General features: G+C 41.7%; 1 protein-coding gene across 6 annotated transcripts in view; it reads right to left on the reverse strand.

The window, feature by feature from the left end:
• Positions 1 to 27,070, reverse strand: part of mef2aa (myocyte enhancer factor 2aa) — a 59,649-nt gene that overhangs the window by 27,612 nt on the left and 4,967 nt on the right. For 5 of the 6 annotated variants that reach the window (XM_034141302.1, XM_034141300.1, XM_034141305.1 and 2 more), the window contains exons 2-3: positions 11,346 to 11,560; positions 4,003 to 4,206 (exon numbers count right to left, since the gene is read on the reverse strand). In XM_034141302.1, the coding sequence (XP_033997193.1) occupies positions 4,003 to 4,206; positions 11,346 to 11,399 (258 nt within the window). In that variant the 5' untranslated portion in view covers positions 11,400 to 11,560. Of the gene's footprint in view, positions 1 to 4,002; positions 4,207 to 11,345; positions 11,561 to 26,634; positions 26,763 to 27,070 lie in introns of all 6 variants that reach the window. The other variant, XM_034141301.1, reaches the window with a different exon arrangement.

The raw sequence follows: 27,070 nt of genomic DNA on the forward strand, positions 1-27,070 counted from the left end.
CAAATGAAATTCCATTATTCTCTTAATCAAATAAAGCATCTGATTTATTCAGTTTTGGACAGTTTTCTGTTCATTTTTCTTCTCATGCTCTTTCATCTCTCTTCCCAGCCTCCATTTGCAGTGAGCCACCAGCAGGAGGATAATTGATCAATCATGCTAATTGAAGAGTCTGGACAGCTAGCCCACCATAGCAGATGTGCCAATTTGCATTCATTAAGATAGAAATGAGTCTTAATCACTGCTCAGCCTTTGATTGACAACATAAACATCCCCTGTTGAAACTCCTGGTGCCCATTCAGCCCAAAGCACTGCAAGGGGTTCGTTCCATAACGAGAAATAAAATGTATTCCTTTTTTAGCTGTACTGTAAGTCATCGAAAATGCACTCTTGAAGCACAGCGGCATGAGTTTCTCCATCGGTACACTAATGAATAAATAATCAAATATGAAGAATTATGGCAAATTCACCCCTTATTTGTGGTGAAGCTTTAGTCAATTTAAAATCTGCAAAGGGCAGTCGTGAAATTCATAAACAAAATAGCTTAATATGAAAACACAGGGCTTGACATTCAGTAATGGTCAAAATTAACATGTCCCATTGAACGATTAATACAGCCCCATTTATAACAACAGAGAGAGATCATGAGATGAAGCCTAATGGAAATTACCTGATCATTTTATGCTCATTTCCCTTCACTGTAGAGATCTTGTGAGAGAAGACGTTTCTTCATAAATAGAGAGGGAATTGTCTGTTTTTCCCCAGTCACATTAACAATGGCCCCCACGCTTTGTTATGAGGAAGATAAGCAGAATTTCCCTATGAATGATCTTAGGTTGTTTACTCCCACAAATCATCAGGGAAAAATAAAAGTGAAAAGTCAATGTTTTGCATATGGTGCAGTCCAGTTATTTACAATAACAAGGCATCGGTATTTGACCAACATTTCATTCTCAAATAAGGTTAAAGCCTATTCACAGCCCTGATTTTATAGGATTAAAGTTAAGTGTTGACTTAATGCCTCCAAACCTGATTAATCCTAATCTACACTATATACCTTAATTATAATAAATTGTTCAAAGAGAGGACAGATAAATGCTGAATGATGCCTGTGAAGTTACTTTCTGATTTCAAGGTTTCTGCTGCAGACACAGGATCGCTCTGTGCACGGTGTGAGGTAATAGCGGACCATGAGCAAAATCTCATTAGCTTCACTAGCGGAGAGGGGAGGAAGAGTAAATATTATTAGATTAATCTAATGACTAACGGCAGCATTTGGATTTGTGGCATAAACTGAATTCAATAAGAAACACAATAGGAACAACACCATTAAACCTTGAGTCATGATAACTCTGCTCGGTTACAATGATACAACCTTATTGAAAAGCGTGTTTGTTTCCAGGGAGAAATGACTTCATGTCTTGATGAGTATGATCTTGAGACCGGAGTGTTTTACTGTTCTGCATTACGAGGAGAAAGATACGGCAAATGAGACGCTCCAAAGACACATTTTTAACTCTGAGTGTTTTTTTAAGCACAAAGCAACCAGGAGTGAGCACTGTGATATGTTCCAATATGAATTTTTCCTACCTAAATAAGAGCCTCTAACAAAAACTCAAACATTGACATTCCACTTTACCATACCAATTCATAACTGTCTAAAAAATGACACACAGGTTCACATCACAACAGCTCACATGCTGCCTGCAGTGCTGGTAAGGTTAAGACCATCAACACATGCAGACGCAAACAGTCCGCGAGCCAAGTTTGAGACAAAGTCCATAGCCCTCCACTGCGTTATCAAACTGTGGCCCAGGCATGCATCCATCTGTGGAAAACATGGCGACTGTTCTCCCACACTGCACAGCTCAGCCTTTATCTACAGATGGTACTACTGAGCAGGAATGTGACCTTTGATTTAGTTTCTCACACGGAACAAGCTTCCCAATGAAAAGTTGGAAAGGGTTTTTCTGACCTCCCAAACTGGGAACAAATGAGCACATGATTGTTTGCATGGCAAAGATTGGTTTAACACAATTAAGACATTTAGATAAGTGTCCCGCGTAAGTGCCCTCATGTGAGGCCCATTTCACTAGATAATCAGGGAGGGGTGGACTCTTGCCATCAATACAGAGGCATCGGCTCGTCCATGTGGTGTACAACAATCTGTGCAGCTGTGGACAAGAGCAAATGCTGAAAAACACTATGCACCCAGATAGGATATTCTTAAAATATGATCAAATCACAGCCTTCATAGATTATCAACCACCTCCGACACCCTGCTCCCTGGCCAAGTGAATAGCGGGGTTGTGTGGTGATGCTGTGAAGTGGACTGGGTTGGTTACTTCTGCTCTGCTTCCTCACTTCTGAACCTTGACCGCGTAGCCAACAGGCAGAGGGAGATCCGCACATATCTGCAAAGATGCTGGCCGAGTGAACAGGGACAAAAGGGGTTTGTTCTCGTCTTTTGTGCGAAGGGGCAGCTTCCTTAAAGGTAGCCAGGAGGGCTAAGTGGGAAATCAGAACTGGTGCTATACTATGTAAAATGTACATTGCAATTGGACCACGCTGCCAACATAAACATACACCGGTAGAATACAGATATGTGACATACTGTAAAGAGAATAACCCAACTTACAGTGAATAACCCCATCAGGGTTATGAGATGTTGTTGCTTTTAACCGTTTAAAATAAGACAGCTTCCAGAGTCACAGCAAGAACAGATGTGTGGTGACAGTTACGTAAGTAAGGAATGTATCCATGTATTTTTTATGCAGGTGAGCCCCTGCTCTGCTGTAAGGGCCCCTGATGGAGGAGTGACTGCATGAGTCTGCTGGATGCCAGAGCACTCTTCTGCAGCTCTGCCAAGCAGGTAATTCACAAGCAGCAGCAGCAGCATGAATAAAAGATAATGGGCCACAGCTGACTCCTTTATGCTGCATGTCATTTCTCTAATTCCTCCCAAGTGAAAGTCTTTTCTAAAGCTAGGATTCTTGAAATGTTTCAATCTCACCCATCTTAAACCATTAATGTCTCCTAATTGGGCATCAGTAATAAAAATGCTGTATGTTTTAGTGGGCAGGTGGCAGTAAAAACAACAGAGGTTCGAGAGGAGGCAGGGTGCATTGTCTAATTAAAAGTATCCTTTGTACAGAAAAACGAATCTAAGTGTATTAAAAAAAAAAGCGCTTTCAAAAAATGAATGGGCAACTATATATTAGCAGTATTGGGATTTTATCAATAGGCATTAACATACATTGTATATGCTTTCATTGAGTCAGAATGAAGATACCAGCTTCTTAAAGCAGAACATGAATGCGCTGAGAAACCACACATGTGCCGATGAAAGATGTTTGGAAGAGGATGTATCTCTAATCATTCTCATTTACTTTGGCTTCTTCACTTTTGGCAGACAGTTTTGTAGACTGGCATAACAAGAGGTTTACTCTTCCGATAGTCGCCGGGCATGCAGGAGCTGCCAGGAAACCCAAGTGCTTGTTGAGTTTTATGGAGCAGCGTGGAATGTACTAAACACTGTATTTTCACTGCAGCAATATACGTTAATGGTCTGTGATGAGGAGGAGGCAGAGAACTGAGACCTGCAGGTACAATATCTATGGGAAACAGGAATAGAAATGGTGGTCAGTAGCTAATGTGTGCATGCATGTGCAGAGATAGGTTTTCCACATCAGTTGATGGGCACCAGAGACGCTGAACTTATCAGGGAGAGCAGACCTCCTGTGCCCTATCTGAATGGTGACCAGAAGGAAACTGTTACTTGTTCCTCTTGTTTGTGTAAAACATAACCTTTGGGGCAAGAGTGTTTAAGCCTTTCTCACAGAAGATATACTTTATAGTCTGCATGAAGAACAAAAATAATAAATTAAACCTAAAACTGAACATAAGATATGTACTGTAGAACAACCACAAAGAATAGAAAATAAGAAAAAGAAAATATTTGAAATAGGTTTTTCCACACAAAGTGAGAAGGCGGCGCTCACTCACCTCGACAATGTCAGAGTTGGTTCTGCTCTCGTGGGGCTCGTTGTACTCTGTGTATTTCAGCAACACTTTGTCCATGTCTGTGCTGGCATACTGGAACAGTTTGTTAGAGCTGTTGAAAATGATGAGGGCTATCTCACAGTCACAGAGCACGCTGAGCTCATAGGCCTTTTTCATCAGGCCAAACTTCCTCTTTGTGAAGGTAACCTGAGGAGCACACAGAAAAACAAACCCATGAATTACAAAGGAAAACTTTTCTAAATTAAAAAGGAGATTAAAGTCAAGTGAGCGAAACCAAAATGTGTACATCTACATGCAATTTGCACAAGTGTAAATGTTGATTTAGGATTCTTACTGTAACACGTGGTTTGTTTTCAAATTCCATGTTTATTAAACAATTTACAGTGGCGAGATTGTTAGGGTTGTACAGTATGCACATGTTTTACTTAACTACAAATAGCAATACCACTAAGTGAGAGTAAGCCACTAAGTAAAAAGTAGCACAAAATGAAAGTACTACAACTACAGGTACTTAAAAATACTTACAGTAATGCAGTAAATGCACTTCCAGCATTGCATATTGTTGTTGAAACTTGCTATAATACTGTGGTATATATAAAATATATACTTTTCAAATATGTAGAACATTTCTGAGAAAAGAGCTCTGTCCAATTTGAAAAGGTCTATATAGGCTAAGTCAGTAAAATAAAAGTATTGACATTCTCATTATATTACAACAATGTTACTGTTACCAAGGTGACAGTTAACAAGACCATTCCTCCTATAGGATTGAATACAATGACATAGTACACGGCTGAAATGTCTAGTTATCAGGACAGAGGTCAGGGTTAGAGGCACGAGTCAGCGAGCTGAGTCAGAGCTTTGGCAACAACCGGGGTCCATACATTACTGTAGCCCCTGACTCCATATAGGGAAAGCTATCTCGGTAGTGCAGCATAAGCCTTGTAACATGAGCCCTCAGATGGGACTTGGGGTCATACATCACTCCAATGGTAACGCAACTCTCTCTGCAAAGTGACTTTATGTCCTGTATCTCTGCAGCTCTGTCTCTGTGGTCGCTTCAGACCTACACACACATGTCATTATGTTACACCACCTCTTTGCAGTACGCTACAGTCATTTCTCAAGTTAAAAAACATCGTTCTCAAGGATGCAGCTGTTGTCTCCTTCGGTTTTCTAATTGTTTTTTGCAGAAAATACTTTTAAAGTGTGTATATTTGATCATGCACATGGGTCTTGTCACATTATACAACGTGGCTTGTGAGTGTGCTAGGGAAAGCTGCGCTCGGAGCCACAGAGAAGAGCATGTGTCTGTATTCTCCATCAGTTTCACTGACCTACTAAGAGAGGAGTTGAGCAGATGAGGTGGCTTTGTTCAACTTTAATTGGACACAGCTTACGGCTATAACCTCATTTTAACTGGTATGATGCTGTATAATCCTATGTTTCATAGTGTCTACGTAAAGCTCAGGCTGTGGGGTCAATCAAACTGTGATAAATGAATTTCAAATCTTCTACACTACAAGTAATTACACAGGAATATTATACTCTCTCTAGACATGGGGGTCCTGTCCTTGTGATATTTTTCATTGAATACACCAATTTGCTCAAACCAAATTCCTAAATGAATCTTCTTGAAATTACAAGGTTTGTACTCAAACTGAACCAAATAACATGTTTACTCGCAAATGGCAGACATATAAAGACTTTGAGTGAGTATGGCGGAACAGAAAAAAACCATTTATTGGTTTTGGTTTCCGGATGCTTCTCTCAAGAGGATCCCATCATGAAGGTAGATAAGGGGATATGATGTGACCAATCTCAGGTCTTTTTTTTTACCCTCTTACAGCACTTGCTTTCCTAACCAGCTGATACTTGTGTCCTCTGATCAGAAACTAGGGCCTCGTTCCCGCTCATTTGCCTGTCTGCACTTGTACAGGCAAGCAGAGACTCTCATGTGGGAAAATGATTAACAAATTGTATGCTCTTTAGCAGATGAATGTGGCTGTTAAGCCATGGAGATGTCACCTTTCAGCAGGAAGCCACGGATGAGACGCTGAGCGAGGACTTTGTTCCACCTGGATGCATGGCAGAGTGCTGAGTGCAGGGCTGCTGACCCAGGCATTGCTTCATTTCAACCTCAGCTGCAGCACTGAGACTTGGTCCGTGCCCCGGCCCCAAACACAGTACCTCTACAAAAGCCAGCTGCTGCTCACACCGCCATTAAAGATGACGATCACATTACTCTTTTGTACTTATACAGTTCCCTTTAATAGGGAATGATGGAAGTTTGGCCCATATTTTGCTCCTTTTGATACGTATCTTAAGTCATGACACAGAACAGCTCCGTGCAGAAAGACCAAGATACACAAATATAACCTCCTTACACCCACATCTTTTCTGGGGTGACTGGTGAGACAGTAGAAACCACAGCGATCCTTGAGGTCAAGTGGGAGGTTTACTGGCGGAGCTTTCCTATGGTTCACAAAGTAAAAGACACCCACAAAGACTGTCAATGTGGTTTCATACATTTGGGTCGCTCATATAGTAAGATGTGGTGCACATGTTGTCTGGGTCCCTGACTAATTCATGTAATTCACAATGACAGGATGAGCCTCAGTGCTGCAATGCTTTTTTAGTAAATATACATCTTAAGCATGTTCTGAGAAATCAAATGTCAGGGCCAGAGAGAAGGGAGGCCACTTTTAAACTTTCAATAAACTGGAGTTATTCCAACTTTCTCTGCTTGTGATAAGGTCATTACAACAGCTCATACAACACCAGACCGAAAAACAACTACTAGCATTCAGCTGAAAACCCTGACCTTTTAATAAGCTTTCACTATGTCAGGATGAGGTGGTAATTCTGCTCTCCCTTTTTTGGCATTTTCAAACTTCTTCCCAAGTGCTTCACCACTTTTTACTTAGCTTTAATTGAGCTTGGTAATTAAATAGATACTTTTTATACTTTGGGTACAAGTTTTATGTGCAAGCTAACTGGTATCTACAAAATCATTTTAAGGTGCATTGTTTAAGATGTTTCTGTAAAAGAGTGCTGAAGCTGCTATAAGAGACAGTTTGGAGAAACTGGGCTTCAAATCAAATACTCACAAGTGAATATTTTTTCTTTATTCTATCAATATGTACAACTCCTGAGACAAATGCATCTAATTTAGCTTTATTCCGTATTTTTTCCTCTATCCTGAGACATACTCTGCACATAAATATGGTATATAAGAACATATGCTACTACAAAAGCCCGACAGACATCCACGCAGAGTTGATGTGTCAATCCAAAGGTCTATCAATGTCTGTCCTCAGGCAGCGGTGCCAAGATGACAAACAAGACATCTGGGGCTCGGAGTGCAGCTGTGACTGGGGCATGGCAGGAGCTGCCTGAGTCACTAACACCTTCAGAGGGGTGACGAGCTAGAGGCCTTATTAAAACCTCATGTCACCTCTGATGGCCCCCGTGGCAGACATGACAGTGGGCTTGAGAGTCAGAGAGGTCTGGCACCAGCTGGCAGAGTGACCCAGGCCCTGTGGCTGCTGCCCTGGCTACGTGGTGCCGGAGTGTGCCGGCCTGGGAGACAAGCCAGGGCCACCACGACTGTCTGCCTGCATCAACTCTAACTGGTAGAGAGGACAGCCCCAGGATCACCATGTGGGCAACTGAGGGCGCAAAGCTTCGTTTACTGGGTGGGATTGACCTTGAAACCTACAGTAGCCGTGACTGATCCTCTTCATTGGAGACGTGACATGCTAAAACATACTAAACGTGAGTAGGTTTCCTAGAAATTGCTCTAATCAATAACCAGATTGACCCTGTTTAAAGGCAAATGTACTGTTAAATGTATTGAAACTGTAATTGCCAAAGTGTGCTTTGTTGTGTTTACAGAGTAAATAAACACTTGTGGACTTTTCGGGGATGCATTACAAGGTGTACCCCAACGGGACAAAAAATCAACATCACCAGACTTCATGTTTTGCCTCTTCAGCGCAGTTTTTATGGAAACTACATATCATCTTGAGCAATGATAATATATAATATTATATTGACATAACCTGTCAAATGTAACAGTGTCCCTCTGTTCTGTCCATGGTCTATCAACAACTTCTTCACCTGTCAAAAAAATAATGATGGCCGCTCAGAACTTCAGGAATTGGCTAAGGCTGAAAAATTGGAGTTCTGCGCTGTGTTGTTCCCTGGAGAGATAGTGTAAGAGAGAGAGAGCTACCCTGTGCCTACAGGCATCTGAAGTGCCAGAGCAAGATTCCAAAATGAGCCACAGCAAGGGCAGGCAACCCTCCACCCATCAGCAACCATCATCAAACTTTTAATGACTTGGGCAATTACCCCCAGTGAGCCTGCTTAATGGCATTCATAGGATGTCACAATACACTGCTCACTGGGATACACTAAGCTCCTTACACTAACCTACAACACTAATGTGTACCCTCGCTTATCCACCATCACCCCTCCTGCAGTTCATGCACACCATGACAGCTGCTCAGTAGGTGAAAGACCCTGAAAATACACATTGAGTGCCACCGGCTCTGCTGTTGTTATTTCCTGTGGTTCATAAGTTTCAAACCTGCCTAGAAAGAACACAACAGATTTAAGAGCCAGATGTCACAGATTACTTTACTGTAAAGCATTGTATGTGTGGGTATGATACAAAAAGAAACATGATTAAAATGTGAATGTTAGATAATAGTGTTTAAAAAAATGCATGTGAGTCTGTGACTCAAACTGTAATACTTGCTGTGAATACTGTAAATGAGGAGAATGAACCAGGGCGGTGCTGTCGTATGGTTGTTATCTAGCATTCATTTGCAATCAGCGTGTCAGTTTGGCTGATGACTGTGCTTCTGTGCAATGTAGGACCATCACTTATGCAGTGAATGGCTCAGGAACTGGCTCTTAACATCCTACAGTATGCATGACAGGACCTCTGCTGCCTTCGCGTCTCATCCTGTACGCCTCTGCAAGGCCACACAGTAGAGACACACAGTAGAGCTGCACAAAAGGTCCCACTTTCACTTGACACAATATTTAACTACCTTATATTACTTGTCAATTTTTCATATTACACTTAATTTCTCAGAATTAAAAAACTGTGTTGTCATTATACACTCTATGACTTGAAGCTAAATATCAGCTAAGCTCACAGCCTGCCCCAACTCTGCACTCACAATTCTTGATATACTGCGCAATAACAAACCTTCCCAGCCTTAGCCACATTATGTGTTATAAATCCTGAAAGGTTAACAGCCCTCCTAAAGCACTTGTATGATATTGAAAGGGAGCCACGTCCCCTCAAAACATTTTGTATAGCAATAATATCTAATTAGCCCACTTAAGGACTTCTTTAATTTGAACGCCTGAGTATGGATAGCTAGCAGCAGAGAGGCGTAGATAAAGATTCAAATTGTCTCCCGACCAATGGGACCGTATGCTAATAGATATTCCCCCTCGGTTAAGAGCACGCCCTGGGGAGATGGCATTGTGCGTTGCATGGCCCACAGGGTGAAGAAATAGAGAGATACACACGTATACATCACTTTCTACCCAAGCCTTATTTTAGCACAGTGGCCTATTATCACAGCAGATTTCTCTGCCGAGCCAGCTAAAAATCAACTAAAAGCAAAAGCTGAAATGCCTGCATTCTGCTGATAAACTTTCTCACAAAATATACAGTGAGACATTTAAAATCTGATGCAAACACTCGACTTTGGGAGACACATTAACAATGAGTAACTGCTCTCTCTGCAGCTTCTGTGAAACAATGCAGCTAAATGTCTTCCCTCACTTCCTCCACACAGGCAATATAAAAAAGCATCTTCTGAAGGGTTAACCTGCTGCCCTAGCGAACATTTGACAACCTGTTTTCATGTCATTTTCTTCTCTTTCTTTTTCTCACTGATGTCACAGGTCATTGCATACAGTGTAGATACCAGCAATGAGCCCGGGGTGATTCCTGCTTGGATCTAACCAGAGCCAGGTGTTATACTTATAATTGGCCCACAGTGTGGATTTTTGTTTTGCACTTGGCTGAACTGCTAGCCTCACAGTAACAGTCAGACACACGGTCAGAGAACCGATTGGCTAGTACTCGTATCATTTTAATACCCCCAGGAAATGAATCACCAATGTAGCTCTGTGAGATTTCTGTGAGCACAGCAAAAAGTTGCTCCACCTGTGAAGAAACGCAAATTATATTTTGAGGGTAACACAACATGTGTTCTACTTGGCTATGGGAAACTTATGCATCTTCATTAATTGGTGTAATTCATCAAAAACTGTGCTCAAGCTACCTCAACTTAGCTCTTAAATCAAAGAGAAAAAAAGCAATGGACACAGCCTTCCTGCTATACATATCCAAGCCTGTTATTCTTGTTCCAAACAGACCTTGGTTGTTTTCTACAGTGTTTAGGAGTTTATATTTAACATGAGCAGACAGAATTCCAGCTCTCTCCCTTTCTGCGGCTTGCTGGGACCAGTGTAGCCGAATCAGAGAAGGGTGCTGTGTGTCCTGCTGACCCACCCTGCAAATGAGAGGGTGCTGTGGTGCAGTGGCTGCTCCTAATTACTACCAAACAGCTGCAAACACATAGGGCTACAGCGAAGGGGCCAGCCATACTGCCAGGCCAAGGGACAAGCCCTACAGTGTGGGGAGGCCACAGGCGGCCCGCTGTGTTCCTCGCTAGCCTCAGCTCACTCCCACGCCATGAGGCCCCCGCTGCAGCCCAGCGCTCCTGCTGCCTCATCAACTTCTCTGGCTGAAATTGCAGGGTGGCATGGGAATCATGTCTGTAAATACGACCGCACTGACAAAGAAATGTCATGGTCCCTCTTCAGCTGGCTGGGACATTAGGGAGGGACGTTTGTCTGTTTAGATCCATGAGCACCATGACAGCTGCTGAACTCTGGTCCGAGGTGGAAAGGAAAATACAAGAAGACTGTAACCTTCAAGCAGGTAGTGAGAAGACTGTGTTCTGAGACACAAAGGAAGGATACAGTAGTATATTTAGAAAAGAAAAAGCTAAGACATAAGGGAAAATATTATAAAACTGTACATTAACTGTATTTTAACCCTTATATTAAAAGAAAACATTGATACATGTCATCATCTTTAGGACCTTTCTCACTAGCCTATTGTTGTCCAAAGAATCGTTATAATTGTGTATTGTGATCAAACTTGAGATCTGCACTTGTTGTAGATATATAAATGTATGGATGTATGGATGTATGGATGTATGGATGTATGGATGTATGGATGTATAGATGTATAGATGTATGGATAGATAGATTCTGACACTTACCTGCCTGTTCCTCTCATCCATGATCCTGGCAATCTGTATCTTCTTCCGCCCCATGGCTGCGTCCTTTCCGGTCTCTCTGACACCTCAACAATATCAGAAAAACAACACGATTTCTTCTGCTTCTCTTTTAGCACATTGTGCAACGGTCTCTCTTCTTGTATACACAACACTCTTTCTTCTGCCTTCGCAAAGCCCTCAACAGGCTGCACCACAATCTACGAGAAGACAGAAAGAGAGAGAGAGGGGGGGGGGGGGGGGTACAAAGTTAAACTTGACACTCAGTAATGTCTCCTTAAGCACTTCAAAGCACCGGAGGGCTCTGCTTTCTGTTCTCAAGCACATTCAGAAAGTATGAGACCCACATGGTGTACCCTTATCTCTTCTGCTGCTGCTCTTGAACCACAGCTGAAGTCAATGAAAGACAACCTCACACTTACAGGGTAGCGGCTACACAACACTCACTGGCTAGCCGCACTGAACTGTTATGTGTTTTTTACACATTCACAGTAGACTCACAGTAATGGCAATGGAGCTGGTGACACACATTAAAATACCTTCACCACTGGTTGGAACCATTAATGATGAGTCATTTGGTCATTCTAAAGGCTATGTCATTTCTGTATTTACCCGATATAGAATCTAGCTGATATATTATTTGCTTTTATCCACTTAACCAATTATATTCACATTACTGATTTCATAAACGGTATATATCTTTTTTTGCATAACATTTAATTTATTTGATGCTTTCATTTAATCAGTTACAAAGTGCTTCTACAGAGTTGGCATCTAAACGTGGATACCCTTTGTTTTCAGTCTGTCTGCTAAGATAAGCTTAACTGCTGCAGGCTGCTTCAATTTTACTGTAGAGACATGTTTTGATAGAGTTTTACAAAGATATGTTCACCGTAGGAGAACTAGTTTGTCTATATTTTCCAGAACAACATTCCCTTGCTCTGTCTGAGCTGACCCATCCTGATGCCAGCTTTGGTCTAAAGATGATTGAGAGAGCACCTAGTCTGGGGTGGCAGTGGTTGAAATCTCCTGAGCTGTAGGAGAAGTCATAGGGGGAGGGGCTTATATTCCCACATGAGCGTGTAACCTGGCCAGTGATTCAGATCGCACTGTTCCCCAGAGAAAATGTAAACTCTGTCCTGTCTCTGAGAGAAGAGATATAGCCCACTCCCTGGAGGTGCATCCATCACTTACACCCAGCAAATAGAAAATGTCTAAACAACTACATTTCCCCTATGAATACAAATGTGAAAAGGTTAACAACTCAGGCCATAACATGCAGTCAGCAGTTGTGCGGCGAGGACGCCAGGGGCCGAATTGGCAGTGAAAACGAAAATGACCAGTTCCAGTGGCACACAGTCATTATGGGTTACAGATGGACTGGCATTATGGTGTCTGGCTGTCTGAATCGGGGCTCCGCTGTAGGCAAACCTGACTGAGATCACCTCGCTAAACTACCCACGCACGGCTGTCTGAGCCAGGAAAGAAACCGCCTGAACCCGCACAAAGAATTTCCCCAAACCACATCACAACAGGCCATGGAGAGTGACTATGTTCTTGTTCATTCACTATTTCACACACACTAACATACTCTCACACACACACACACACACACATTCTGATTATGAGGTTCGAGGAAGAGGGAGATCAGGGGTGTTCAGGGATCTATTCTGGTGAATTAATTGTGTATTTAAATAATTCATATAATGACCACAATCTGAAATTTTCCAGCAATATCAGATTTTTTCTTTCTTTTATTTTGGATAATGGAGATGCATTACATCAGATTACACGACACGGTGTAATAAACACCTTTTGGTTTTACAATTAAGTAAAACAAATTACCAGCTATTTATAAACTTGACCGACAATTGTGGTGTATTTTATCTGAGTAGAGTTAGGGAGATAATATTATTCTTACTTTATGTTTGCGTTTGTATGCGATCAGTAGATGTTAAGACAGTTTATACACTCTGCTTTTATTGATAGTTGGAGAAAGTTGGTTGCCTTTGAATTTCAATGCACTACTTTACAGTAGGGCTGCTCGATTATGGCAAAAATCATAATCTCGATTATTTGGGTCAATAATTGATATCACGATTATTAAAAACGATTATCCATTTACTTTGAAAACATCCATTTATTGAAAAAAAAAAAAAATGTGAACAGTATGTTTTTAACAGTTGATTACCCTGAACAGCCCTACTTTACAGTATTCAACAGTTTATCTGTGTGCCTTCTTACGATCTTGGTGAAGGTTTAGAGAAGTTTATCTGAGGTGGCCTTATCTGTAATCATCTGTTGAGGCTGGTCTGAATTAACCACAGTAAGTTCTGTTTGTGAATGTGTTTATCTATGTAATCTAAGTGTGAAACACACGTATAAGCACATCTTTCCCTCTCTGTATGCAGAGAAGCTGTCACAGCAGGACAGTTCAAGTCTAGAGACATAATACACTGTGTCATGACATTTCTCTTACACAGATATGAAATGACAAGCTGAGAGGGACTTCAGACTGCAGGTGTGCCGCGCTGCCAACTTCGTGTCCACATTCATCAAAAGTGTTTAGATAGCTAGAACTACTTGCGAAAAAACAAAACATTTCGGGATATCAATGATCACTCCATCTAATGCTGTGGTTGATCATTTCACAACATACTTCAAATAAAGACATTTAAATCTTTAGAACTAAGTGGGAAATGTTCGGCCGGCACCACTACTGAATTTCCCCCTCGGGCATTAATAAAGGTCCATCTTCTTCTTCTTCTTCTTCTACCCAGATAGACATGTCAGAAGATGGTCAGATTACAAAGCAGAACAAAGCCTGCACTGTAGCCGAGGACATGTTTGTGCGTGACACTCTGACTTCTCGAGTGTTAGGAGGGGACAGAGTCATGTGCTCTTTGTGCATACGTGTGTGTGCGCGTGCATGTGTAAGAAACAGAGACGAAGAGATAAACATAGCTACAATTACCGCCTTGACTTGTATGCCACTGCCAACAAGTCAAGTTGCAGTTTGACTGTCCAGACTTTTCAAATGTATACAGTGTAGACTTTTAAGGAATTTAATCAAATGTGTTAAGTGTATTTTTGGCAAAAGGAGTTATCACTTTTTGATATGTATAATTCCACAGAGAAACATGCTGTCTACACTTAGAGACTATTTTTACAGAGGAGTACAGAGGACTGATAGAGAGCTTTGTTACATGGTGCAACAAAAATCACCTGAAGCCCAATATCAGCAAAACCTATGAGCCTGTGGTGGACTATGAGAGGACAGGAGGCCCTCATCCAAGGAGAGGAAGGGGGTGGACTCAAACAAGTACCTCGGGGTCCAAATGTGTTCACAAACATGCTTGGTTGCGAAAAAACTACACATCTGAAAATGTTAGTGCTTCAAACACATCTTCGTCCTGGCAACATAGAAGATGCATACAGTCACTACAGTTTAAGATCTCCAAAAATGAGTGTCATCAATTCAATACCCGACCAAATTGTAAATATGGTCACAATGGTTGCTCAAAAAATTCTGAAAAATTATAATAATAATATATATAAACAATAAACGAACATAAAGCCAAGGCTGTTTGCTGGTGCAAAGGCAAGAGAATATGAAAGGGGACAACTGAGCCTGGAAGTACAGCCACATGGTTGTGTCTTGTGTACTCGATGTAAACAGGAACCCTACTACAAAAGTCCCAACGCAATAAATCATACAATTTGGCTCATAATGATAGGCAGAAAAATGTCTTCAGTCATTACCAGTATACATAGTTATGACTGTAAACATTTACAGCAGTAATCTAACATGCTTACAGTAGGTTTAGCAAAACATCTATTACATCTTTAACAAAGCGCAAGAAACATAACAGATGTTACAACTTATTAGCAAAACCCCTTCAGAGACTGACGTTAAAAAGAACTGATGGTTGAGCTGCAAGTTGATTTTGATCTGGCAAAATGGATGGAGAACCATGTAAGGGAATATTTAATGTAAAAAGGTCATAAAACTTCTAACCAACACATGCATCGGATTTGGATTGGTGTGAAGGTGAAATCTGCACACACACACACACACACACACACACACACACACACACACACACACACACACACACACACACACACACACACACACACACACACACACACACACACACACACACACACACACACACACACCACACACACACACACACACACACACACACACACCACACACACACACACACACACACACACACACACACACACACACACACAAACACACACACACACACACACACACACACACACACACACACACACACACACACACACACACACACACACACACACACACACACACACACACACACACACACACACACACACACACACACACACACACACACACACACACACACACACACACACACACACACACACACACACACACAGCATCGCTTTGTATCTCTTCTAAAAGACCTTGATATTATACACCTGGACCACTTTGATATAAACCAGTCCAGCACTTCTCAAAGTTGCTTACTAACCATTTGTATCACATAAATCAATGCGTAGAGTATTTGTCGCCATAGGAACGGCCACAGCTTGACACAAAGTCAATATGACATGTCTAACAGAATGAGTACATGCCTTACTGTAGCTTCTGTTAAATACACATGCACGCTGTATGTATAAAAGAAACCAAGCTTTATGACCGTTTCTTACCAGAGTTGATTTGATATTCCATGACGAGGTGTAAGACCGGTCAAGTGACAGGTGGTCCAGTCTGTCCCCTCTTCCCTAAAGACAGACCACGGAGACACTGGGAGGCTTGGTGACAGGCCTGGCCCTTTCACAATCAATAAAACATGCTCAATTCCCAGAGTAATTACTGGATCCAGCACGTCCTCCTCCCTTGCTACTTGTAAGGCTGAGTTCACTCCACAAAGTTGAGGCATTACTCCCTCAACTGTTGTCCTATATAAAAGATAAGACTACGTAGAAGCTGTATGTTAGAGAGTTTGTCTAATGAAGAAAAAAGAGGCCAGTGTTCTTCTGCATGTTTGTAATATAGGTTAATCAAACTGAATCACCTACCACCATTGAACATCTCAAATGAATACATTAAAGGTTATTCATGAGTTCATTCAGACTTGTGTTGAAGAAGTACCCTATATATATGCTGCAATCATGCCTCCACTTCTTCTTTGAAGGTGATGGACAGAGGCCAAAGTCTCGAGCATAGCCGTGACAGTTGTGTTTCCTGTGTAAAGCAGCGTTAGTCTCAGTATCCTACCACAGGCCGTAGCAGACAAGTCTCAACTTCCTGCCCCTCCACTTCCTGTTATTCAGGACCCCTCTACATGCTGTCTGCGGGGGAGTCAGAGGGAGCCGGTCGTAGATGGAGAGGAGGAAGAAAGGGAGGGACCACCTTGGGGACACCCTTCCCCTCTGAACCTTCCCTTATTACTGTTCTGACTGTGAGTCTGAGACTAAACAACAACAGAGGCTCATCTCCTGTGGCTTCACTCTGTGTGCTTATTATGTTTACTGGAAGGATCATTACACAGACTGGACGACGTGCGCGCTCTCAGCCACTCGCTTTACAATTAGTAGGCAGAGACCTTTCCTTGTTATTCAAACACTCCAACGGTTACATAAGAATGAATCACGGCCCTCACAATACTAGTACATATGCATAAAACAACATGATTTTGACTACATTTCAGATAGAATGAAACAGCTTCACGCAGTAATCTGATGTGCATTGATACAGGGATTCTGTGTAATAATCCATGACAACGTTCTTAAGTGTATCGAACTCAAAGTGTCAACACACTGGCTCAGTTGTGATTAGCTTCTGGCGGACTGGAGACATAAAGCGGAGCAGCCTAAATCCACAGTTTTACCGATTTGTTTCAATGGAGCCTTGACACCAGCGCAGTAGGAAATGAACATCCACCTCTTTGTTCTTGCTTTCATCAGGAGGTGCTGTACCTGTAAATAGGGCTGTTGGCCTGAGGGGAGTGGAGGCAAGCCAGCCCTCTCTCTCCCGTTTCCCTTTTGTGAGAGCACGCTTATCTCCCTCTCCAGCAGTGAAAGGCAGGATTGTGGCCCCAGCAGCATCACTAGTGTTAATGTCTCCTGATGCTAATCTGACACACGGCTGATCCCTCAACAACCACTTTCTCAACACCCTCGTTTCAACCCTCCCCCTTCTTTCTTCTTTCTGGCATTTTCTAATGATTCCTTGCTTTCTTTCTCTTGTTCTTTGAACTCATGTTATACATTCCCTCACCTCAGTTTCCAAGGCAACTAATGAGATATAATTAATAAGAGCTATTGCAAGGGCATGCGAACAGAAAAGTGAAAAAGGAGGCTTTGAGAAATGTAGATAGAGGTGGGGCAGTCAAAATATGGACTTTCTACAGCTCTATCCCTTTCTCTGTAAAGCATTGCTTGGGGTGACATGTTTCATACCGGAGAACAATTTAAATACCATTTCAAGACATTATTAAAATGGTTATGATAGGAATACCCTGAAGGTGTTGAATGAAAATCTAACACGTGTACGTGGCGCGCACAAAAGAAAAACCTGCGGGCCAAAATGGTAGGATTGTAAAATTAAGACTGGCAAATGTTTCATAAACTGCTTACTGTTTAAAGCCATGTAAGAAGGTTGTCAAGCATCTTTGCCCTCATTTCATTAAGCAATATGTTTCCTCTGAATATTAAATCAGTCTGAGCCTAACTCAATTGAGGTATATAAGAAAATGCATTGTTCAAAAGGAGACAGTGACAAAGACAGCACTGAGAGCCTGCACCCAAACTGCATCCAAGCAGACAGCGAGTGGTTAATCTGCCCTGATGACTGGTGGCTCAGCCCAACTCTCCAATGACCCAGCTGTAATCCCACATTGGATCGATGCAAGTTCAAACAATCCTCCATGCTGCTAGCACCTTGCTCGGGCTGGGGGATGGTGCTGTAAGACGGGGACCAGGAGACGGAAAGCTACTTATCACCTCCAAAATGACATCAAAAGGAAAGAAAACCCCTCAGGATGGACCGGCTCTCACTGAGAAAATGTTTTACTGTGGGCCACGTTACACAGACAATTGAATGGAGTTATGTCGCTCTTCAGATAAATACATGAGACATGTATCCAATCTAAAAAGTCTGAATGACAATGAGTGAATATAACAACCAATAACCAAAGGACATCATGGGCTGACAGCATTACCAGACAGACATCCTCCATCTCGCTCTCACAGTACTGTCAGGAGGACTATGCAAGGTGACTTTGACTAAGTGCCTTGGGGTTTCATGAGAAAACGCCATTGACATTACATTAATTTCATGTCTCTTTTTTAACTGACTTAGTGCCACAGAGCCCTGGATACCAGGGAAAAAAATGAAACAGATTTTTTTGCTTTAGCTTCGGGGCACAGGCAGGGGGAATCCATGACAAAAAGTGACAAATAGGTGACATGATCAGCTCCTAACATTTCCATCACTTTAACAGCCACTAGACAGAGGGAGGAGATATTTTGCTGGATAAACGTTAGTCAGAAACTTTCCACTGCACTTCTCTTGTGTCTGTTTGGTTTGATAGCTGGTGTGTGTATGAAAAAGAGACAGAAAGAAAACAAGAGAGGAAGTGAGGGAGAGTCAGACAGAGAGAGGAGAGTATGACTGTGTTAACTATGTGGAAAGATGTAAGGGAAACAAGACTAAAAGAAGCACCCGCGCCCATCCCATCCCACCTCAGTGGTAGTGTGCGGCAGCGGCGTTGTAACATAATTACTGCTGGGACACTTCTATTCCCAATGATCCATTTGCGTCAGTCAGGTTCTCGAGCCCAGCCAATGAATGGATTCTCAGTTTCTCAAGGATAAAGAGATGACCCTCTCCTAACAGTTATATCCATTTCATGTCGAAAAGCTACTCTCCTGCTCAAGGTAAATCCCTTGCTGCATATTTGAGTAAAACTTTGAAGAACAAAGAAAATGATGAGAACTTCCTTAATGCTAGGATAGGGTGATGATGTATGTCTCATTAAAAATGTATGTGTTTGACAACTAAGAAATCTTATTACAGTATTGCAGTAGTTGCTATAGTGTCAAACTTGCCATAGTTTGGGCCTCTAGTATTACCGTTACATCTGAGTAACAGAGCTAAGCATCCAAGCTTCCCAAAAATAATTACAAAGCAATATGTGAAAAACCTTTAGATTGTTTAACAACACTTAAAGGTGGGGTAGGTAATTTTGGAGAAACCACCTCGAGTGCGCAAGAATATGAAAATACACAACCGGAAAAAATCTGCCACTTCCTTACAGAGCCCCTCCTCCAACACACACGAACGCGCACATGACCAATGAGGGCACGAGATAAGTTTGTGCACAGATGGAAGGCTGACAGGCAGGTAGGCCATCCAGTTATTTTAGCCAGGCCGGCTAAAATGATTGGTCGTGCTTTTTACAGTACTACGGCTTCCACAGATTACATTTTTGTATGGATTTTTTGTCAAAGCACTTAAGATATTCATTGCTATCGGGATGTTAAGAGCATTCCATGGAATATAACAAAAAGTGTATCTCGAGCCGGTTTCTCAAACTTACCTACCCCACCTTTAAGTTCTGAAGGTATTCCAACAATTAGAGGTTAAAGACTCTTCAAAATATTTGGATGAAAAATATCCCGGAGATCAAGTTCATTTTTTTTTTTTACCAGTTTCATATCTTGTTTCTAATCCAAAAATGGTTTGAGCCAGAAATGACATATTTCCTCACACATCTATTTCTTATAATATTATTTATATTGGTTTGTATTGATTTAGAAACAATTTATTGGGTTAATCTCTTCTTCCATTTCGCAGAAAAGAGCAAAGGTATAAGTCATTTTTGGTTCCCCAGATTAGGAACAGATGCAACTTGGAAAATGGGTTGAAAAAAAAACTTGAACTGTCGTTAAAGGCTTGAAAGCTTGAATGCTTAGCACTGTGGCTCAGATGTAAAAGCGAGACAGGATCATCACAATCTAGTGTACAAGTAGAGTTTCAAACTAATGAGGCTCCAGTATTTCCCATAGCAGCAAATTGAGAAACTTCTCTATTGAGTTAACCTTCTCAACCTGAGCAATAACTTCTGATCAGCCAATCTTCAGTATGTCATGCTATATTTGTAAAACGCAATTGACAAACTAATAGCTAGCTACTCACTTCATATTAACACCATTGGTTTAACAAACTTTGTCTCTGAGCAAAAGCCCTCCATCACCAACATTCCTTATGACAGTATGTCAATTTAACAAGTCAATGTCTTGACATGGCAGCATCAGAATCCAGCGCTCTCTATGGGTGAACACTGTGTCACTTTGCTCCTGCTGAGTGATATGTTACAAATCTGAATCTCTAGTTTCTTTATTTCATTACTTTTGTTTTATGGGATAGTTTGCTGTAAACACTTGGAGAAAATATCTAGAAGAGGATGTTTTAACTTCCGCTTTTCTAACACAGACACATACTGTAAACACACACGCACAAATAATACTAATGCATGCATGGTCTTAGAGGTATATACATTTGCATTGCATTACAGTGTGGCGCTGTGGTCTGATGTGCTGCGATGGCATGTGTCCATTTGCATGGTTGTCTATCATCAGATGGACTTCTCGCAAGGGAACCATACTAATGCCAACACCATAGGGAGCATTAGTCCCCCCCCCCCCCCTCCCAGGAACCCCTGCGAGCTGAGTTAAGTGCCATGGCAGCCTTTTGATGTTGCACAAACCGCACTCAGAAATGGTAAACAGCGAAGACGAACCAAGATCTTCCTCCAGGGGGAATCCGCAGTGTAAGGATATTAGGGACGTCATGCATAATGTGTCTCAGCAGCAGCGCATTTACCCCGATCTCAACACATCTTTGAAAACACTGTGGATGTAGATTAGACTCCGAGATTCCAGATATTCAACTCTTCCCCAGTGTTTGATGATCAGCAGGCAGACTTAACTAAACAAATATTGAGCGCTGCGAAAGGAAACTATTTTCCTTTGCACATACATGTAGTCCCTATTGTTTAGGATTATAGTTACTGTCAGCCTTCACAGAACGTCTACTTTTAATGGAAAACATTTAAAAAGCTTGGAATAAATATTTCATTTTCTCCCCCCATTTTTATCCTCCACTCGATGCCTCTTTCCCACAGTGTTCCATTACATAAAAGGTTTATGCAATCTGAGCAGTGAGGATGGCCATGAGTCATAACAACAGGGAAAGGGGCCGGCTGAAGTAGCATTGATTTTTTTTTTTTTACAATTTCATGTTATAGAATTAGCCTACTACAGGCCTGTTTTTCACACATTTCATGTAAAACATTTCAAATAAAGCAACTACTCATTCATTTCTGAAAATACTGTCTGACACATACAGGCTAGAAAGTGTAAAACAACCGTGTTTCTAATGTGTTTAGGTTTCTGTACACTGGAGGCAGTTTTCAATTTGAACAATCTGAATCATGATGTTTTTAATCAGTCGTTTCAATAGCAGACTATTCCTGAAAGCCCTTTTCTTTTACAGGCCGTATGGGACCCAAACATGTGAATAATATCTTTTTCACTGATACAAGTTGGTAAACTGACTTCAATCTGATACATTTCTTTCTCTTGTCTTCTCAATTTGAAAAGGTATTGACATCAATGAATGGCATTGAGCAAATAATCTAAGGGGCATTTCTGCAGCTATAGCCCACAGTTTCTCCCGAATCAGATGATGTTTTCTAGCTGTCACATGAACACTGTGTGCAAACAGTGTGATAGAGAGAGAGTCAGACAGAAGAGAGAAAGAGAGGAAAGAGAAAGACAGAGAGAAAGGAGAGAGACCCCAGGCCCTTCTGCTGCATGCCTCTCCAGGAACCTTCTCAGTCAAACTGTTTGCTCATAGCCTCTGGTGCTGAGTCCCATGGCCAGTGGCTTGTGATGGAGCCCCCCCCCCATCCTCCATCTCAACCCTTATATACATTGTGAATACCTCTGGCAGTTTGATCGGCAACAGAGGTTGAGGGGAGGATGGAAACAAAATCAAGAACAACAAAGTCTGACATGAATACAGGCTGGCCACAGCTCACTGGTGGAAACACTACACCATTTTCTACTAGATCTGCAGCCCACAGCACACAGATGGAAAGTGGACTGGGAGAGAGGGAGAGGACAGACGGGCAGACGCACAAACAGCGGGCAGACTCAACACCTCACTCACAATCACAGTCACACTACAGAGAGCTGGGATATAGACCTGGAGGAGCTTTTATGATGCCATTATTATTTAAAATGACTGAGTTTTTAAAAATAAATATTGATTGCCAGAGATTTTGAGAGTGTGTCCATTGAAAGGGTAAAAAGAAGCAATGTTTATTATGCTGTTTGAACTGCACAAGCATGAAGATGACAGCATGGCTTTAAACTCATACCTGACCCTAAAGGGGGCGAAGTCAACCTAAAACTGCACATACCAAATAAACACGACAAACTGTACCTTGGTGTTATGTAAAGTAGTTTGAAAACTTGTGCTCCAGCTAAAAGATGACTCGCATGAGGCGCTGCAGCGTTCATGCTGCTAGAGCTAAGCCCTAACAGCAGAGAGGAAGACAACTTTGAACTGCAAGTCAGAGCCCTGCGGTGGGCCGGGGCAGCTTCCAGAGACGGGAGGGGGCTGGGTCACTTCCCTTCCCTGTTCATATGGCTGCTGTGTGTGCTGCAGAATAATGGGAGGAATCACATCCCCCCCCAGCTGTCCTTGTTCAGGCTTCTCAGACAAACAGAAAAACAACGATATCGCAGACCAGACCTCCTTCCTGCGGCTCAGGAGGCCACGGGGTCTCCAGCTGCAGGAGATCTTCCTTCCAGCAGCTACTGGACTTTTAGACTCCGTGCTCGCAGTAGGAGATGTGACACCCAAGTCTCACAGCTGTATTTACTACACCAGCCATTGATAAACACTTTTCTATTGACTACACGTCCTTCTATATTGGGTAGTATAAAAGGAGGCTGCATTAAATGTTCCAAACGCCTATTTTAGTGCTTGGTAACAACAGTATAAACAGTTTCATCACACAGAGCTTACCAGACTTTGAAGAAAGTTTACTTTGCACATAATTCAATTGTTTGTTCCTGATGCTTCTACTTAATCGACAGTATACAAAGCCCGAGAAGTTAAATCTCCAGTGAGCGATGCTTTTTAAGATCTACAGTAGAACATCAGGAATTCAATACAGTGGGGTATATTAGCAATCATGGGAGATCTTTTGATCTAGTAAATTAGATTATAATATATTCCTTTGATTTATGTTTTTTTTTTCAGAGTCTCATTAAAATTCAGTTAAAATGCAATTCAGCAAAGAGATGTCTTTCTTAACTTCCTTTCAACTATCAGTTTTGCTCCTTACACGTTTTACTATAACATCTCCACAGTATTAAGTAGCAACACAGTCACTCACTATAATTCTGTTTCATGCAGGCAAATGTCTATTTTGTGTAAACAACAATAAGAAAACATACAGTGACTAATCAAACCACAGGACACACATTCAAGTTATCTGCCCAATTAATGTGTTTTGAGATGGTGCACAGTGCAATGCTGTGGTTTGTATTGCACTCCAAAAGCCAAAGAAGCAAGATGAGGCACCTCAGAAAGGTGCGAAATGACTTTATTTCTCAAAGTCGTCGTCACCTTTCCCCCACCGCATGCTTCCACAGTCTACCCTCCCCAAACCACATATGTGCATGTGTCATTTATGATCGTTAGAGAACATGTACTGATTTAAATAAATTTAAAAAAATAGGATGATACTACTGTTGTTTGAATTGATAGTCACAGTGACCAGTGCAGTGAGAGAGAGGCGAGGATCATAGTGACGAAAGCAGATCAGCAGCGGCTTTAGAGAGCGGCTCTGATTTGCGCTGTTCCTGCTGCTTCTGCTGTGTGGTCCAGGTTGAAGAGGTGAAGAGACCTCCAGTCAGGCCTGATTTGGAAGAGCAGCAAAGACAGGAAAAGACAGTGCGGACTTAAGCTGCTCTGCCCTGCTCAGCAGCACATGTGCTGAGTGAGCCAAACAGGGTGGCTTACCAGCAGAGGTCTCAGTCAAGGGCAGGACAGTTGAAAGGTCACTGCTCTCTGTCTTGCTATACAAACAGTGCCTCAGTGAGTAACACATTCACCCTCTGAGCTTACCTCAGGCTATTAGAGGGCCTGAACAATACTGGATATTATTCTGACAGGCACTGTTGTTCAGTTGTGTAATCTAAGAGCCATATTTTCTATTATTGCTTTTATCATTTATAGATATTTGAAAAGAGAAAAGTGCCTTAATTTGTAAGTGATAACCAAGTGATTTACTACTATTCCTAGTAAATTTAGAGTACAATATGAATGGTATTTTAAAACTATTAAATAGTTTGCAGTGTATTTGAATGTTTAAATAAAAATGTCATAAACTTTGAATCAACCCCACCATGTCAAATGACAAGTAAGATTCAGCAAGTTGATGTCACTGACACCCGAGGGCTGGTTCACACCCGGAACAAAGACTCATGATCACAGCACATGAAGATCTTGTGTAAAACAGGCAGCGCTTGAACACACACACACACACACACACACACACACACACACACACACACACACACACACACACACACACACACACACACACACACACACACACACACACACACACACACACACACACACACACACACAACACACACACACACACACACACACACACACACACACACACACACACACACACACACACACACACCACACACACACACACACACACACACACACACACACACACACACACACACACACACACCACACACACACACACACACACACACACACACACACACACACACACACACACACACACACACACACACACACACACACACACACACACACACACACACACACACACACACACACACACACACACACACACACACACACACACACAGACAGAGAGAGAGAGAAGGTCAGGATGGACCCAAAATCTCTTTGCAGTGAAGTAGTGCTAACCAAAGGCCAACAGTGATCTATAAAGCTTAGAACTAACCTAGAAAGAATAACATATTTATATATATATATATATTGTAAAGTGGCTCTTAAATTGAAATCAAATGATGTATAGTTTTTGTTTTAAATAAAACATGTCTGATAGTTGGTTTTCTGAACACCAACAGCCAAGTAATTGTTTGTAAAAGCCTTTTCTTTTCAGTCTACAGTACAGGGGACGGTACACAGTTAACTGCGCTCGAACACATTATCTGCCAGGCTCAAGATTCTGCATCTAACCTCCAGGTCTCACAGGAAAACGCTGGAATCTCCATATTGATGATAGAGCTCCAATAAACAATGAATCATCTTACTAAGGTGCTTTTGTTAGTCAAACAGACATGGAACAGTTACAATGTGATTGAGGATTGCCAATCTTTTTAGTGGTCTTTAAAACATATCTTGCATTTAAAATTAACTGCACAATGAAAAATGTAAGTCTATATTGAATAAATAAGCGTTTGGATGTTTCAGTACCTTATTGTAGCCAGTTTCAACAATCATGTAATTATTGTGCACTTTACTAGATAGCTCATCACTACTTTTAAATAATTTCAAAGATTTTCCTAAAATAACATTTCTGTTAAATCATAATCTGATTGAACAACTTAACGTTATTAAACCCATGGCCCTCCAATGAAAGCCCTTACACTTTCAGTATTATGAACCAGGTGTGTGTGCGACATTCCTGAGAAAAATCACAATCTGTACAGAGAGAGCGACACGTTTTCATGTAGAGCTGTACAGCAGTCTGGCAAATAGGGTAGGTGGAGCTAACGCAACCCTCTTGAACTCACTTGCGTGTGAGTAGCGTATTGTTTTTCCAGGCTCTGCTAGCGTTGCGAGTAAACGGTAACTAAGGCCAAACAAACAACAAAATAGCAATGACCATCTCTGACAAGTAAGCTACAAAATATAACCTGTAATTACTACTTACCACGATAGGTGTCACCAAAGAGAAACGATTTTAACTTTAAAGCTTTGAAAATACAACCAGCCCTGTATTGATACCAATTTAATATAAAACATAAAAGCCAAATGATTTAAAAATTGTATTCGCAGTCATTTAAAATAATTAAATATAGAAAACAATTCTAAAACAACTGTGACTACAATTGCTGTATTGTTTAAGCTCAATATGCAGTATAACAAAATAGCTTGGCTTACCAAACAATCAAAGAAACACTATCCTCTTTATTGGACCAAGAATGCTCAGCTTCTGCCTCGTATTTTTCACTCAGTACATCCTTGGCTTTCAGCTTTTTGGTGTTTTTGTCCTTCTTGAAAAAAATGTCCTGGGAGGAGGAGAGTGGAGGAGAAAGACTTTCACTCAGTGATTCAGAGGCATCGTGTAAACGCCAGCATTCTCTTTCTGACAACCAGCGTTAATTGCAGATCCGACTCGCCCACACACTCCACATTTCTCCTGGAAGGAGAAGCTGAGACACTGAGATTGAAGTGGGATGAGGAGTGCAGTAAAAGATGCTGCAGCTGCCCGTTCCTCACACCGTCACCACCTCTCATTTCTCCCTTTCCACTGACAACTTGTGTGAGGACGCTAACACGCACTTACTCACATTTACAGAGACATGCAGGGGCACAC

The sequence above is a fragment of the Trematomus bernacchii genome, unplaced genomic scaffold, assembly GCF_902827165.1.
Source record: "Trematomus bernacchii unplaced genomic scaffold, fTreBer1.1, whole genome shotgun sequence".
NCBI lineage: Eukaryota > Metazoa > Chordata > Actinopteri > Perciformes > Nototheniidae > Trematomus > Trematomus bernacchii.